General features: G+C 34.2%; 1 protein-coding gene across 1 annotated transcript in view; it reads left to right on the top strand.

The window, feature by feature from the left end:
• LOC113239692 overlaps positions 1-16987 on the top strand; it is a 155774-nt gene that overhangs the window by 13008 nt on the left and 125779 nt on the right. The window contains exon 4 of the mRNA XM_026476774.1: positions 10890-10978. Coding sequence (XP_026332559.1) covers positions 10890-10978 — 89 coding nt within the window. The remainder of the gene's footprint in view (positions 1-10889; positions 10979-16987) is intronic.

Here is a 16987-nt window from a genome sequence, read left to right as displayed (position 1 = left end):
ACAATTGAAAGTCGATATTCAAATGTTTCAAATTTAAAAAAAAAAATAATCACAGAAACCATATGAAAAAAGTTTCATTCGAAAACCTCAAACCATGAAGATTCTATGAAAATTCAAAGAACCTATTGCAATAAAACGGCAATTTCATACTTTAACCCCTAATATTTATTGACTTATTTAACACGAAAACAAATAAAAATGTACGATTTATTGCTACTTTAAGTAGCTAAAGTAGTAAGCTTCTTTGCTCTTCCTATTTAGAAATTTATGTTTTACGTTTTGAGTCTGCTTGGAGCATAAGGAGATAAAATTCTTAAGAATCGAACGGTACTTCAAAGCTCGTGTTGAGAATTCATATCAGCATAATCTATGTATCGATACCCAATTAGTCAATTAGCTTTTAATAGGAAAACGTGAAAAATATTTTATGTAGTATTTCTTTCATTACCTTTGGTTACAGCTATTGATTCCGACTGAGTTCTACCAAGACATTACTATTTCATGCTGTTTGACATTGCAAATATCTCTTATAATGAAAGCGCGAACGTATAAGCATTTTTTTATTATAAGGAAACCGACCTCAAAGGTCCGTGGAATGACATCTATTTGCGAAGTTTTATTGAAATCGGTTAACAGAAAGTGGAGTAAATCTAATAAACCGGATTAATCTCCCAACTTGCTACCCTCAGATGTGGAATATTTTCTTCTGAATGGGACTGCTATTGAGGTACTCCCAATCCAACAAAAAATAAATCATCGAAATCGGTTCACAAATAATAATAATAACGCACATACACTCATAGCCCCGCACTAGGGAAACCCTGTATCGCGGGTGCTATGGACACACACATAGACAACCACAAATTACACCCAAACTCATGAGGGAAATAAATGTAGGCCATATAAATATTTCTCCCGACACGGGAATCGCACCCGGGATCTCTGCGTGGCAAGAAGCATGGTAACCGTTAGGCCACAGAGGCAGTTTAAATGACGGAGTAATCGCATAACACGTATAAAAAAATACAGTCAAATTAAGAAACTCCTCCTTTTTTTTAAATCGATCGTCAATACAGGTATTGTCTGTATCAAAGTTCAAAAATATAAGCTCTACTAACCATTACTAATAAGGTTCTTATACAATATTTACTCGCGTTTAAAGGTACTGAAAATGACCTTTCACCTCACAAAACGATCGTATATTATCTCGATACGCTTTACTTAACGGCCTAGTTTATGTTAATATCGGCATTGTGCGATGCACCACGCGAACTGAATACAAATGAGCTGTCTTTACACCATCAAACTTAACCATTTTTGGTAAGGAAGGTAAAGCTTTTTTGAACTAAGAAAGCCTTACGTAATATTGCGAGAAATCAAATCTGTGCGGCATATTTTATCGTTATGAAAGTAGATGAAAACGTTAGCTTTGTCATTGTGACTGCTTGTTTGTGATATTCTAATTACCCTTTTTAGAACACAAACGAATTTACTTTTAATTTAGTCCCATCCCTTCTGTCAACAAGATTATTATTGTTGGTATTTTACATTGAACGAAAAAATACGTATTTTTGTGCTAAATTAACCCGAATCCGGAACTAGGAAAATATCACTCTCTTTTGACAGCAATTTTAGTGTGGTCCTCATGTAAACATAGTCATATGTTCAGCTAATATTAACAAGTATATTTGTATTTCATAAAATTCATGTAAATTTATATTTTATAGCAATTTATATTTTATATTATACAGGGTGGAAAAAAAATCAATGGTACATGATCATCCACCTCTAATAGTGGGTTCACGCATGAAGATTCATTTTTATAAATAGGGTGTGTAATGGAAGATATAACAACAAATAATCTACTTTCACTTGGTGTAATAACATTTGATATAATTTCTATGGATTTAATCACTCTCTATATATAATTAACAAAAGGTACAACAACAAAAGGCATAATTTTAATGTGTATAATGAACGTTCAGTCTAACAAACATTAGGTATAATAATCTCAGTACAGAGTACTAAAAAAACCGACCTCAAAAGTACGTGGAATTACGTCTAGTTGCTAAGTTTCATTGAAATATCCCCTAGTTCGCCACTATACAGGACTTGATACTGGAGATAATAAAAGTAGGTTCTCACTACGACACTACTCAAAGTATATCGAGGGAAAAACGCCTTGAATTGATGAAATAGCAAAATCAACTAAATAATTGCTAAAAGTAATTGCTCCTAAATTAAAGTTAGGCGCTATTTATAAAAATGAATCTTCATGCGTGAACACCCACCCTTTGAGGTGGATGATTTCCTTCAGAATGAAATGGGACCACTATGGAAATACTCCCTTTCCAACAAAAAAAGAATCTTGTAAATCGGTTCACAAATACCGGACTTATCGCGTAACATACATACAAAAAAAGAAAAAAAAAAGAACATACAGTCGAATTGAGAACCTCCTCCTTTTTTGAAGTCGGTTAATGATTAAGTGACATAATGAACAAATGGTATAAGTACTACCAGTATAATGTATTAAATAATATATCACCCTACATTATGTTCATAATTTTTTTTATAATCCATTGAATGTACAATCGCAAAATACTTTTATTTTTGTAAAGCTTTAAGTGCTTTTTGTGTTATAAAATATATTTATTAAAACTTTAAGCAGAATATTTAATTGCATATACTAACCTAACCTAAACCCACAGGAGCAGGTCGAACCAACTAGCAAATGCAAACAAATTCGATTCTGGCAGCTTTGTCATATACTAACCTAACCTAAACTCACAAGAGGAGGTCGAACCAACTAGCAAATGCACACAAATTCGGTTCTGGCAGCTTCGTCATATACTAACCTAACCTAAACCCACAGGAGGAGGTCGAACCAACTAGCAAATGCAAACAAATTCAATTCTGGCGGATTTGTCATATACTAATCTAACCTAAACCCACAGGAGGAGGTCGAAACAACTAGTAAATGCAAACAAATTCAATTCTTGAAGCTTTATCATATACTAACCTAACCTAAACCCACAGGAGGAGATCGAACCAACTAGCAAATGCAAACAAATTCGATTCTGGCAGCTTTGTCATATACAAACCTAACCTAAACCTACAGGAGGAGGTCGAACCAACTAGCAAATGCAAACAAATTCGGTTCTGGCAGCTTTGTCATATACTAACCTAACCTAAACCCACAGGAAGAGGTTGTACCAACTAGGGAATGCAAACAAATTCGGTTCATTGATCGTTGCACCTAAACACCACTGGAATTATATTTTTTTCCACACATACACATTCAACATTATACTAAAGAAGTGTTTACATAAAATGAACATTATGCCATCGGTATATTAGATTGAAAGTTGTTATATCAATCGTCTATTATACCCAATGACCTTTATATCATGCAAGAATATGTCAAATGTCTGTATACCATAAATTCATTATATCTGTTGAGCGTTATATCGACTAAAAATATTTCATTTGTTACCTCCGTTAAAAAATGTCAAAACGCAATATGCTTTCAAAAAAATGTGTAAACAATGTATCCTGTCTGTATAGAAATCGAGTAGCAATTGGCCGGCGGTTCAATCCAATAGCAACACTAAATAAATAAAATTTTAGAAGTAAAGCCTGAAAATCAACAATGCTGAGTCTTCATCCTTTTTGTCCACATTACTGTTGTTCTTTTGTTTTAATTGTTCGCTTATGTTTGTTTATGTGTTTTGTGGATAAATAAATGTCTTCTTATTCTTTGTTTATTATTTAATAATAATATGCCAGAACAGAACAAATTTAGAAAATTTCATATCCCAATTTAGTCCAACTGGAAATCGAACCCCAGATCTCCTTTTCAAGCGCCCATAATATAAACCATTGAGCCACCGAGGTCATCGTATTAAACGCGTAGACCATTGTATGCCCTCAGCGTAAAGCTGGTCCACTGGCTACATGTGTAAAAGGACAGTACGTTTAATGTAAAATAAGCGTGCTTCGCCATAATTTTACCGTCGATGTGACCGGCGCGATGGCTGCGCAAACCTGGGACCGCATTCCTGATATACCGCCATATTATGAACTTATTAACCAGAGGAGTTTATTTATGTGTAATAATAATAAAATTTATTTTCTCCACAATCATAATAGTTACATTAGAATTTAGAAATAACATATACAGTCGGATATATGAGATTATGTTTGCAAGAGACTGGTACCTAAACTAAGCCGAAGCTTGGAATATAAGTAACCAGGTTCATCACCTCGGATAACAATTCTTCCTTTTTTAGGTACCTACATATTAACTCAACTAAAATACTGTGTGTTTTAGTTGAGTTTGAGTGAGATTATTATTTGTTATGCTTTAATTATTTAGTAGCTCTTCAATCTCGTAGTAACTACGTTTTAACAAATACTTCTTAATTACCTCCTTAGCTTCCTGTTTTGTAAGGTGTAAAATATTTAGTAAATTATTAAATAAATTGTAAAGACGACTACCTCTCAAGTGAAAGAATTTCTATGCGAACGAAGTTCTGGAGCTGCTATGGTCAGAACTAGAGAAGATTCTTCGATTGTTATAGACAGTAGAGGTTCTGGATGGGGAATGATTGAGTGTTGCCTTAATAAAATTAAAAGCAAAACTTTCGCACAGGTGGTATCTTAGCTTCGAGGTAGAGTTGAGATGCAGGAAAAATCGGGTTTTGAAAAATGCAACTTTCAACAAACATTTCTGAGCTCGTTCTAAAACAATTACATTACTTTTAGCAGCACCGCCGCAAGACGTGATGCAATAAGTAAGAAGACATTGTGCTAGCGCCAGACATAAGTTTCGAAAGGTTTGATTGTCAGCATGTGTATTGTGAGTTTGTTTCGTATAACATATATTTTTTATAATACCAAGTGAAGGGACGAACAAGTTGTACGCCTGATGGTAAGCGATACACCTGTCCATAGCTGTTCCAGTGCAACTCAGAGCTTTAAATCACAAAGATCTGAGGGGCACTACCACTGCGCCCGTCACCCTGAAACAAGTTGACAAGTCCCATGTGCATCAAATTTAACTGCCTCAGTGGCTCAACGGTTACCACGCCGGACTGCCACGCAAAAGTCTCACGTTCGATTCCCTGGCCGGTGGGAATATTAGTATGGCCTACATTTATTTCTGTCGTGAGTTTGGGTGTAATTTTTGGTCGTCTACGTGTGTGTCCATGGCACCCGCAACACAGGATTTCCCTAGTGCGGGGTTATGTTGAGTGTGTGCGTTATTATTAATTTCACCAACACCCTTACCCTTCAAAACCAGAACGCGGTAATGCACATATTACTGCTTAACGGCAGAGATAAGTAAGATGACAATAATTCTCTAGACGAACTCTTTGACAAGGAGCCCAAATAGCAGTAGCTACTTACACGTACACATACTACGTACACCTACGACAGCTATGACGAAATCTAGTTTATATTTTACCTTGTCAAATAGTGGCAAAAAATATACTACAAATTGCCTGTTAAACTATTTGCTAATTTTATTTATTTTACCAATCATAGTTATTAACAATTTGTTTCTAAAGGTAACGATTGTACGGACAACGGCACATCAGACTACACATTTTTGTTCGAAAATCGCCTCCAGTGCAACGGAACAAGATACGTCAATGTATAGCTTGATGTGCTGGCGTGTGTACATTCAATTAATTACTGTGTGCAGTCAAAGAAACTTTACTCTATTGATGTTACGTCGTTATTATATCTGACATTTTCTAACTCGATTATATTTCAGGTCCTAATGACAAACGCCTGACTAGATACAAATAAACAAGAGAAATGTAATTGTTAACAATGTCCTATAGAGCGGGTGAATCACTCTCTCGTAAACGATTTGCATTCAAGTTCGATCTAACGAAAACGTAGCGATAACGAGATCGTCGCCAATATTGTACCGTCTACTACCATAACATTAACATTGCCGTAGTCAATTTGAACAAAACAGACCAGGCAGGGCCCCGATTCAGAACTCTTCGATATTTTAACCGAATCGTTTTATTGAATATCGTTCTCGAATATCTTATCGTTATCCAACAGCGTTTACGAAGTTAGTCGGTGAAATATATAATAAGAAAAATGAAAATCCTTTTATATACATTTTTAAGATTTTAATGGCCTTAAATATAGGAATGCATGAGATTCGCATTAGAATAAATAGATTTTATTTAAAATAATAAAATATTTCCATATTACATTTTTACTTTGTAAACAATAGGACGTTCGGTAACTTACATTCGATAACTGTGTTCTGAATAACGTTTGTAGCCTTTGCCAGTCGAGAAGCTCGAGTAATCGTAAGGGTGTGACGTCATTTCGGTTTGGTTTCGAATACGACTGTTCGAATCGGGTGTTGTGAATAAAAATGAAAAGAAATCGTACAATATGAAATGGAATCGGTCGGTAACTGAGTTATCGTAAGGTTATGAATCTACCCCCTGGCGTCGAAAACGTGACATTGGTACCGTAAAATTTTAATTATTAACACAAAGATTGAACACAAACAAATTTCCTATGATACGCCTGGATTCGAACCGGCTACCTCACCAACCCCGGTATGACCAGGGGGTGGATTCAGAACCTTACCTTACCTTACTCAGTTGTCGACTGATTTGATGTCGTGCAATTTCTTTTCATTTTTATTCACAACACTCGAATCAAATGTCAAACTGTCTTATTCGAAACCGAACCGAAATGACGTCACACCCGTACGATTACATCAAACGTCTTATTGTTTACAAAGCAAGAATGTGATATGGAAAACTCTTAATATTTTAAATAAAGTCTAGATTTTATAAGGTTTTATTAATTTATTTTAATGCTAAACTTATGCATTCCTATAATTTAGTGTTAAAAAGTATATAAAAATATTTTATTTTTTCTTATATATGAAATAAATTATTTCACCGACTAACTCCGTAAACGCTGTTGGATAATAATATCGTAACCGAATCGAACGTTTAACTCGAAATTTCTAAATAGTTCAGAAAGCGCCCTTTCATTCGAGAACGATATTCAATCGAACGATTGGTTAAAATATCGAAGACTTCTGAATCGGGGACCAGGGTGTAATAGCGCTGCTGGTGCTGGTGGCGTTCTGTAGACTGTAAAATAGCCTGGATAGCAGTAATACAGCTTGGACCAAGGGTAGTAATAGCCTCCGCAACCCCCGCAGCCTCCATACGTCTTACTTAGCAAGTTTTAGCAGTTGAAAAGAAGAAAGTCCGGTTTATAGGAATTTATTCAGTACAACAACAATATTAATATCCTAAAATGTAAACGGTGTACAAGAGATTTAAGTAAGTGATAAACGATTCAAAAATAAGAAAGTAGATGTTTTTGCTACCGCGATCACGCAGAGAGTGACGATGGAACGAAACAAAATCAGAATGCGACGGAAATAATGGAACAATTCAAAATTTTCAATTTAAATATAAGTAGAAGAAGAAAAAACGATTCGATACGAATGGAGAGAGGTGATACAAAAAGGTGGGATGACGGTGTAAGGAGATCACACCGTCACAAGGGGGTCGAATTAAAACCTTAAGATAACTCAGTAGTCGACCGATTCGATTTGATATCGTACGTTTTCTTTTAATTTCTATTCACAACACCCGAATCGAACGTCAAACTGTCATATTCGAAGCCGAATCGAAATGACGTTACACCCGTACGATTACTCGAACTTCTCGACCGGCAAAGTCGAATGAAAGTTACCGAACGTCCTATTGTTTACAAAGCAAGAATGTTATATGGAAATCTCTTATTATTTTAAATAAGGTCTGGAGTTTGTTCAATTTTATGAATTTATTTTAATGCAAGACTAATGTATTCCTATATTAAAATATTGGCTTTTAAAGTCTTAAAAATGTATATAAAAGGATTTTCATTTTTCTTATAATCTATTTCACCGACTAACTCCGTAAACACTGTTGAATAGCGATATCGTATCCGGATCGAACGTTTAACTCGAATGTTCTGAATAGCTCGGAAAACGTCCTTCGATTCAGTTCGAGACCAACCAGATCGAAGGAATTTTTCTTTGTGTTCTTTCTTTTTTTTGTGTTCGATCTTTGTATTGGTAATTAAAATGAATGATTGTTGTAATATGTTCGACTAACATCATCTCTAATAAAAATACCTGACGTAACCTAACCTAGGTAAGTATGGATCACGCAACATTAGCCGGGCAAAGCTGAAAAATTGCGGCATTTGTCCGCAGTATTTCAATACTCTCTAGTACTGCATCAAGGCTGCGCCTTTCTTGTAGATATAAAATTGCTCTTATTATTGCTATCTGAATACCTTAGAGCCCATAAAACAGTTGAAATACCTATTTACAGCGCACTTCAGTACAGCATCACATTAACATTTTATAAGCTTTTTATCGGTTTTCTTTTTAATATTTCAATTAAGGTCTGCCTGCGACTTTTTATACAGAAGCTAATGAGCTGTTTTCTATATTCAGTAGTATACTATAGATACGCCTATGTAATTCACACCACAAATGTGTAGCTGTAATCCAATAGGCTATATCATTGTAAATACATTAATAATGCATTATTTTGCGTTACATAAAAGTAAAATAAAGGGCAGAAAGTTTATGAGAACTGGATCGAATTTTGTGAATAAATTTAACAATGACGGCAGTTACATAAAATTATTGCTTGATTACAAATTTCACATCAATATTGACGGAAAGTATCTACCAAGTTGCCAACTTTATTAGAGACGAAATTTTGAATAAATAAACTTCACTGTACATTATTTTTTCATACTTTTATTGCTTTAGAAAATAAGTCAAATATATGCTATATATACGTTAATATTTTGAACATAGTCCTGTCATAATAAGGTTTCTAGATAGCGTGAAGGATGGGATATTGTCGGTTCGAACAGTACTGTGTTCTTTGACCTCATTTGAAATTTATGAGTTACCTTAGGATCTGTACAGAATATATTCCAAATTTCATATAAAAAGTTATTACACGAGTAATGAAATTGAGGCAGGAGATATAATCTTCAAACTTTGTACCCACGTACAAAGTCTTATAAAAGCAGATTTTCCAATGAAGTTATTTTATTAATATTTACAGAGAATATCATAGTTACGACTGGGGTCTATTCGAGACTCTGTATTATTCTCCTTAGACCCAGCAAACTGCGATGGAAAAAGCGCTAAAGGCCCAATGTATAAAATAGAAGTATATAATAAGGAGTATGCCTGAAGTTATGTATGAAAAACGTATTTTTCTAGATACCCCATGATCATATTATGTACACTGGGCATGTTATGTATCCTAAATATTATGAAACTTTTGATGTAGGTACACGACGACTTCGGAGGATATTGTTCGAAAACACGATATTATAGTTTTTCGTTCTATTGACTGCATTAAAAATTATTATTTTCAATTGATAAATGTAGATCGCGGATTATTGTAGTTTATCTCTATATGTGTTAATCATAATATAAAAAATCCACACAACTAAAGCAATCTGCTTCCTAACAAAAATGGGTATATTTCTGAGACTAATAAAAAACGCAAATTTGGAAGTTAAATAAATAAACCATACTTGTGATTGCAAGATTTTCGTAGTTTCCAGCTTATATTACATTTAAGAATAATTATACGCTAGAGTTACACTTTTAACCCCTATCTTGGTGGATCTAAAAATTTTATAAGCTTGGCAACCATGTCAAGATTTTAAAATGTTGTCCAATCTTTTCTGACTGTTCCCTTATTAGGAATTCATCTCAATCTTTAGAGGCTTCATTTTTGAAGTCGAATAAAAAGGATTCACTAATAGGGTTTTCTTTTTCAAAGGAATCGTGGTAGAGTTTTTGCTTACCTACTGCCTAACTTTTTCTTACCGATTTATTAAAGGTAGGGAAGTATTTTGTGACCGTCCCGACTTCGGATTTTCTAGAACAAGAAAATAAGAAAAGTTAGTAATAATTATTTATCGTATTTATTTTCGTATATCCGGATGTAAACAAATAAAATCGCAAAATGTCTAATCGCTAAAATACATACATATATGTATATAGAATGACTACATTGATGAATAACGAATTACATATAGCAAAAACATCAGGTAGGGAATTTGCAGGAAACACACATTTTATGCAGTATATTAGCACACGTGAGTGTACTAAGCATTCACAGGCTTCTTCTTAACCGTATCGACGGCATGCACTATACTGCCCTCCTTCTCCTAAACAACGCATTTGCATTTTAGTAACTTTGGAGATAATGTCACCTAAAGGTTTTTCATTCATTGAAAAATGTCAATTACACTGATTTTGCTTAAGAGTCGACACTACCTCAGCTTGAATTTCAGTTTTTCCCGCACTAATACGGTTCTATTCTGGCTTTATTTCAGATATCGTCAGAATCATCCGCATAAGAAGAGTCTATCAGTATTAAAAAAAATCAGTTTCAATCATTTTATTCGAAATACATTTTATGAAATTTGACCAACTTCTGCTGTCCCGATTTCTTTTGTCCCATACAATGAAACGATCTTTTCATAATACTGAGTCGATCAGCACTAAAACAAATGTTGATCAACTTTATTTATTTTTATGGACTCTTGACCAAAAAATTTACTAAGCCAACTTTATTTTCACAAAAAAAGACTTAATGGTTCCTAAGACAGTTTCCTTGTATCTTCTATGGTTTCGGAGTTCCCCATACTGTTCCTCATTTAAAAAACACTGTATGTTTGTATACATAAATATACTTAAATAAACTTTCACTTACCAGTAAGCTTTGATCACGTGATATTATCGATAATTTTGAGGAAAAAATGCTATTTTAACACTGTATGTGGTGTTACAGAACCATCGCCGCTGTATGACAACAACCATTACCACGAGGAATGTCTCCGCTGCAACTCCTGTGGGCTGAACCTGACAGGCCCCAATCAGGTCAGTACTTTGAAATAGCTGAAAAGATTATTATAGGCTTTTATATCACTGCTATATCAAATATATATATATATATATATAACAGGTAATTAAAATAATCTCAGTACAGAGTACTAAAAAAACCGACCTCAAAAGTACGTGGAATTACGTCTCTGCTAAGTTTTATTGAAATATCCTGAAATTCGCCACTATACAGGACTTGCACTGGAGATAATAAAAATCGGTTCTCACTACTCAAAGTATATTGAGAGAAAAACGCCTGGAATTGGAGAAATAGCAAAATCAACCATTAAAATAATTGCTCCTTAAGTAAAATTGAGGCGGTATTTATAAAAATGAATCTTCATGTGGGAACAGCCACCCTTAGAGGTGGATGATTTTCTTCAAAATGAAAAGGGACCACTATAGGGAAGTACCCCCTTTCCAACAAAAAAAAATCATGAAAATCGGTTCACAAATACCGGAGTTATCGCGTAACATACATACAAAAAAAAAAAAAAAACATACAGTCGAATTGAGAACCTCCTCCTTTTTTGAAGTCAGTTAATTAGATATAAATTTCAGTTGATTTGTCATATTGTTAGAGAGAGCGTCAACAAACGACAAGTAATACCTACTAACGTTAATTGAATTTAATTAACTATTATATTAGAATATAATTTTTATTTCAAGTGTATTATGAAGAAAATATGGGAAAAAAATAGTGAAGAAGAAAGTTAGAACTATAGTCCTTGTTAAAAACCAAACTACAAAATATTTTATCCTGAAAATTCCCCTAATTACGAATTGAAAGTCTTTGTTGAAAATGACAATAATGTGATTTAAGTGAAAGTGCAAACAAAAATATTAACTCCCGCCACTTAAAAGACTATTTAGAAAATCCAAACAAGTAAGTTATTATAGAAGATGTAAACATAATGTACTAGAACTACAATGGAAAATATATATTGAGGATACCGATAATTAAATGAAGACATGGCTCAAAGCGAAAAAATGGCTCAAACCAATGCTTTTAATAAAAAAAAAACATTAGTTACTTACTTCAAATGTTCGGGAGTAAACTGACTGGGCGTTATGAACTGCTATAATACTTATTACGCACTTGCGTAAGAGCAGAAATGTTTATACGTAATATTATACTTTTTTGTCGACTAATATAATTTGAAACTTAAAGCACCTTTCTCCAAACAGAAAGAAAATATTCAACGAAATCTGTGTTGTATAGAGTTGAACTAGAAAAGGATGATGCTTCTTTTATTTATGCGGGATAAAGGACAAAGTTCCATTAATTTATTCAGATGGTCCTTTAATTGAATCACAATCGTTGAACAACTTTTGGCGAATTTATCGATTCGAGTGAAAAGTGTTTTATTTAATTAATAAATTTGTACGTTTGTGGTATAAAGTACAACGAAACAGTAAATGATAATTATACAAATACTATATTCGAAGATTAATTGTACCCATGAAGATTACAAACAACTTTTCAAGGCGACAGCGAATGTTATGTATCTTCCATGCGAATATGGAACATCGTCGCCTACCACTTCCCTTTAGAAAAGATTGTGGTTAAAAGCTTGCCTATTGCTGATGAAGAAATACAATTTTTAGGCCATACTTATTATACCGTCACGCATTCTAGAGACACACGGCGTCCGTAATGAATTTGGTACTGTAGCGTTTTAGAGCGACACGGTGCCTCTCAATTGCAGTGACTTTTATTTTTATTTGTCATTATCATATAAAGTGACGGGACGAACAAATCGTGCCCTGGTGGTAAGCGACACGCCTATCCACAATTGTTGAAGTGCCACTAAAAGCTTTAAATCGCCAAAATTTGCGGCACGTCACGACACGAGGCTCTGTCAGCGCCCGTCACCCTGAGACATAAAGTTGACAAGACCGATGTGACTATAGTTTCACCAGCATCCTTCAAAACTGGAACGAAATGATGCGCACATTACTGCTTGGCGGCAGAAATAGGTACGGTGGCAATACTTCCGCTTCCACCAGTTTAGAATTTATAAAATAATTTTTAAGTTTATTGAATGTCACGATGTTTTACTACTATGATATTCAATTATTTTTTCTCATCACAAGCTCGGAAAGACTTTTTTTCTCATAAGTGATCTGCGCCCAAAAGCGTTTTTACCACGCTAGCTAGGAAAAGATTTTTGAACGACGACGATGAACTGCGATACACCTGACATTTTCTTTCGATGAAAAGAAAGCATAATGACGCGTTTAACTACGGATTTATCGTACATTATTTATATAATATAAATCCGTTGGTATATTTTATTCTTATTATTGTTGACATTAAGTTGACAACGACAACTAATTTTGTTTATTAAAACTGATTTGCTATAGTACAACTGCTTTTCTTTCGTCTACCATTTTCCTCGTTACAGTGCGTTGATAAGTTGTGTGTTTTGCTCGGCAGCAAGGTTGTTTTGCGTCTCTGTCTTGAATCCCTCGCTACGCTCAGGATTCTATTTTTGAACGACTCGCTTCGCTCGTGGTTCAATCTTAGGATCCTTCGCTTGCTCAGGTTTCAATACGAGCACTCGCGTCAAACAACAACTTTGCAGTCTTCTATAACAAATAACTATTTTTGTGAAATTACTCCAGTAGTTTATTATAATTATTATAACAAAGATTGAAACACTAAGAAAAATTCATTGGATCCATCTGGGTTCAATTTGTAAAATATTTATGTTTGTACTTCCATAATAGTCACATATTTTTTGTGAAAATATTTCACTAGTTAATGACAAATTTAATTTAATAAAAAATCATATTGTTAATATAAAACAGCGTGTAAAGCACATATAGCGTGAATTGGAATGTTCTTTGAAAATTTTAATAATGAGGTAATTAATTTAATAACTTTTGTAACCATTGACTTACAAATAAATGGACGACGGGTCTAATACAAAAACCACGAAAAAAATGTCCCAAGTCAACCTATTTAAACGTAGTGACATGTAAAGAAATATGAAAAAGCTAAAACGTTGAATTTAAATTGTAGTGTCATCGCAGTACTGTCTAATTTTGCTTGCTTCGCTGTCAGTCGAACAAACGAAGACTAAAGCGTGAATGACGCTTTGTATACGATGTTAATGCCCTATAAGTTCGGACACTTTTTAGCGCGGACCCGACGTCCATATAATTTGTAAGTCAATGTTTGTAACTATGATAAAAATTAAAGTGGTTTGCATTCATATTAGACATAACTAATTGATGACTTTACCATCTCAGTTAACCGTGACTATGGGACCTGTAAAGGTCCCGAAACGTAGGTTTGTTTGAAAAAACAATAAATATTTTATTTTCTATGATTAACAATCGCGAAAACCTAAACTCTATACTAAAAACTCGATACTTTACTAATTTGTTCAATCTTTGTATCAATAATAACACAATTTATAAAAAATAAATGCCCTGAGACACTGCGTGGCTCGTGCGCGTGATGCGTGACGAGTTATTAATCTAAAACTAACATTATATGTATATTACAAGCTTGGAAATAAAATGATGATCCAAACAACCTATTAAAGCTGTTTTTCGAAATGTTTCTATAAAGACTGTCAAAAGAGGAAGGTTGTCTAGAGAAATAAAGTTTATTTGCCGTATTAAGTTTGTAAAGTGGCTTTCATGATAGCATAATGGGGGCTCTCCCTTTTCGAATCGATACTGTAAAGGGTGATACAAAAGGATCCGGTAATACTTTGGGATATGAATGTTCCTGTAACTAAACAACTTTAGCCAACAATGAAAATGTTATTGAAAACAATTTTCAATAGATTTTCCTTATAAATGTTTCAACACATTATATATGAAAAATAGGAAAAAAGTTCAAATAAAAATATTTATATCGCGAACGGTTATGGATTGAAATTCCCTGTCTGCGGACTTATTCCCTTAGCAGTATACCTTAGGCCTTTTCAAGGCGAGAGTGAATAGGTAGTAGCAGTAGAGATCTGTGACAGGCGCAGTGGCAGTGCCCCTCAGATCTTTGCGATTTAAAGTTCTGAGTTGCAGTGCAACTGCTATGGGCAGGCGTGTTGCTTACCACCAGACGCCCGACTTGTTAGTCCCGTCACTTAGTTTCATAAAATAAAAGGTATTATTTAGGTGCGCATGCTCCACCTCATTAACCTCATCGTCACTTTCCGTCAGGTAAGATAGAGGCCAAATTGTAAAAAGAAATAACTATATAATAATATAATAACAAGTACTTAACTGTTATTAACACTTTCATATCCCAAAGCCCGTATTATTTTATCATTTCGTAACACCCTGTGCAGGGTATTGGCCGAGCCACTAATAGCGTTTTTCATTGTGTAAACTAATCACTGCGTCATTAATAGATACCTCCTTTTTGTCATTTGATACTTGTCAGCTCAGTTCATTTAACGGAAAAAAATTTTTTAAAAAAAAAAAGAGTTTGGCACAAAATATATTTAACTGAAAGAAGCTGTTAAACCTAAAAGTGACGATGAGTAGCTACATGTTACGCTAAAGAATAGGTACTATACTCGTATTCGATGTTAATATACGTCTATTTTACATATGGGAAATGTTTTGTAACATTGTACGATGGAAAGGAAACCCAAACATACCAATTGACAACTCCATCGATCAACCAGACCCCTTGTATGTGCTCATCCTTTAATATTTCCAGATCTTAGACTATGGCCTAAACCCTCGTCTGCGAGACGTATAACTGAGTCGATGATATGATGATGAAATAACACGCGAGTTTTTCTTTGACAAAGCACAGGAAAACAATTACAGACACATTGAGTTCAAAGAACATTTCCACAACCCGCTGGCGAAGAAGATAAATGAGAATTATAGATTTTTATGTCTTTCATGGTATAAATTGTTATTAAATTGATATTCAATTTTTTTGTGAAATTACTCCATTAGTTTGCTATAATTATTAATACAAAAATACGAACACTTAGAAAAAATCCTTCGATGGGGCCTGGGGGTCTACTCTCGATCTCCGACATCCGTCCGAAACTGCCAAATAAACAATACTTGACCAAATGAAAAGACGCGTGATGCGAATGAAGCTTCATACTGGATACTTGTTTTTTAATTTGGTCGAATATTACTTATTTGACAGTAATTGTTTCGGACGGATGTCGGACGGAGATCGAGAGTAGACCCCCTGATTCCAATCTGTCGTGGTTATTCATTATAATACCTATATATAATATTAATATAAGTATATAATACTATATAATATAAGTTTTGACGTTTGTCCGCTCTTCAAGTTATTAATTCATAACTACGCTGAAGGAGCTAATTGATGTACATTGTTGTCAATAGTGTCGTGCAGTAAAATTTATGGATGTATAATTTTACAACACAACTTTAATTTAAAATATTTTTTAAATGAATTCTAATATGATCGTCACTTAAACGATCGCTGTCCAGCACAACTTCTACTTCAGGCAAACTCGCGTTAAAGCTAAATGCAAAACAAAGCAGTTTCGAATTGACGATATATTAAGTTAACATTTTTATTTTTGTTTTATTAAAACTTTTTAATCAGCTACCCCTTGCAATGCTAGTTACAAATCTAAAAACTTGTAGATGCCACTCGCATATAATTTTTTTTTATTGATAATTATTTGAGATTTGACCTCACTATTGTAATCTGTCAAAACGGCCATCATAGTCTGCCGATACTGTAAATGATTATCACTAATCACAGGTTTCTTACCACGGTATGAGTTCTTTTTGTTTTCCCGATATTTCGGAACTGTTACACCATGTTACACGCTCCATGGTCACGAGTTGACTGGCCAGAGGCAGATGCCAGTTTTAAGAGCAAACATAACTGTCAACTACCACTACGCAGAGGTCCCAGGGTCGATTCCGGGGCCGGGAGAAATATTTATATGGCCTACATTTATTTCTCTCGTGAGTTTGGGTGTAATTTGTGGTTGTCTATGTGTGTGTCCATGGCACCCTCGTCACAGGGTTTCCCTA

Source organism: Hyposmocoma kahamanoa, unplaced genomic scaffold (genome assembly GCF_003589595.1).
Source record: "Hyposmocoma kahamanoa isolate Upper Pololo Valley unplaced genomic scaffold, ASM358959v1 114, whole genome shotgun sequence".
NCBI lineage: Eukaryota > Metazoa > Arthropoda > Insecta > Lepidoptera > Cosmopterigidae > Hyposmocoma > Hyposmocoma kahamanoa.
The sequence above is the reverse complement of the archived record's forward strand: the minus strand, read 5'-3'. Positions and strand labels throughout refer to the sequence as shown.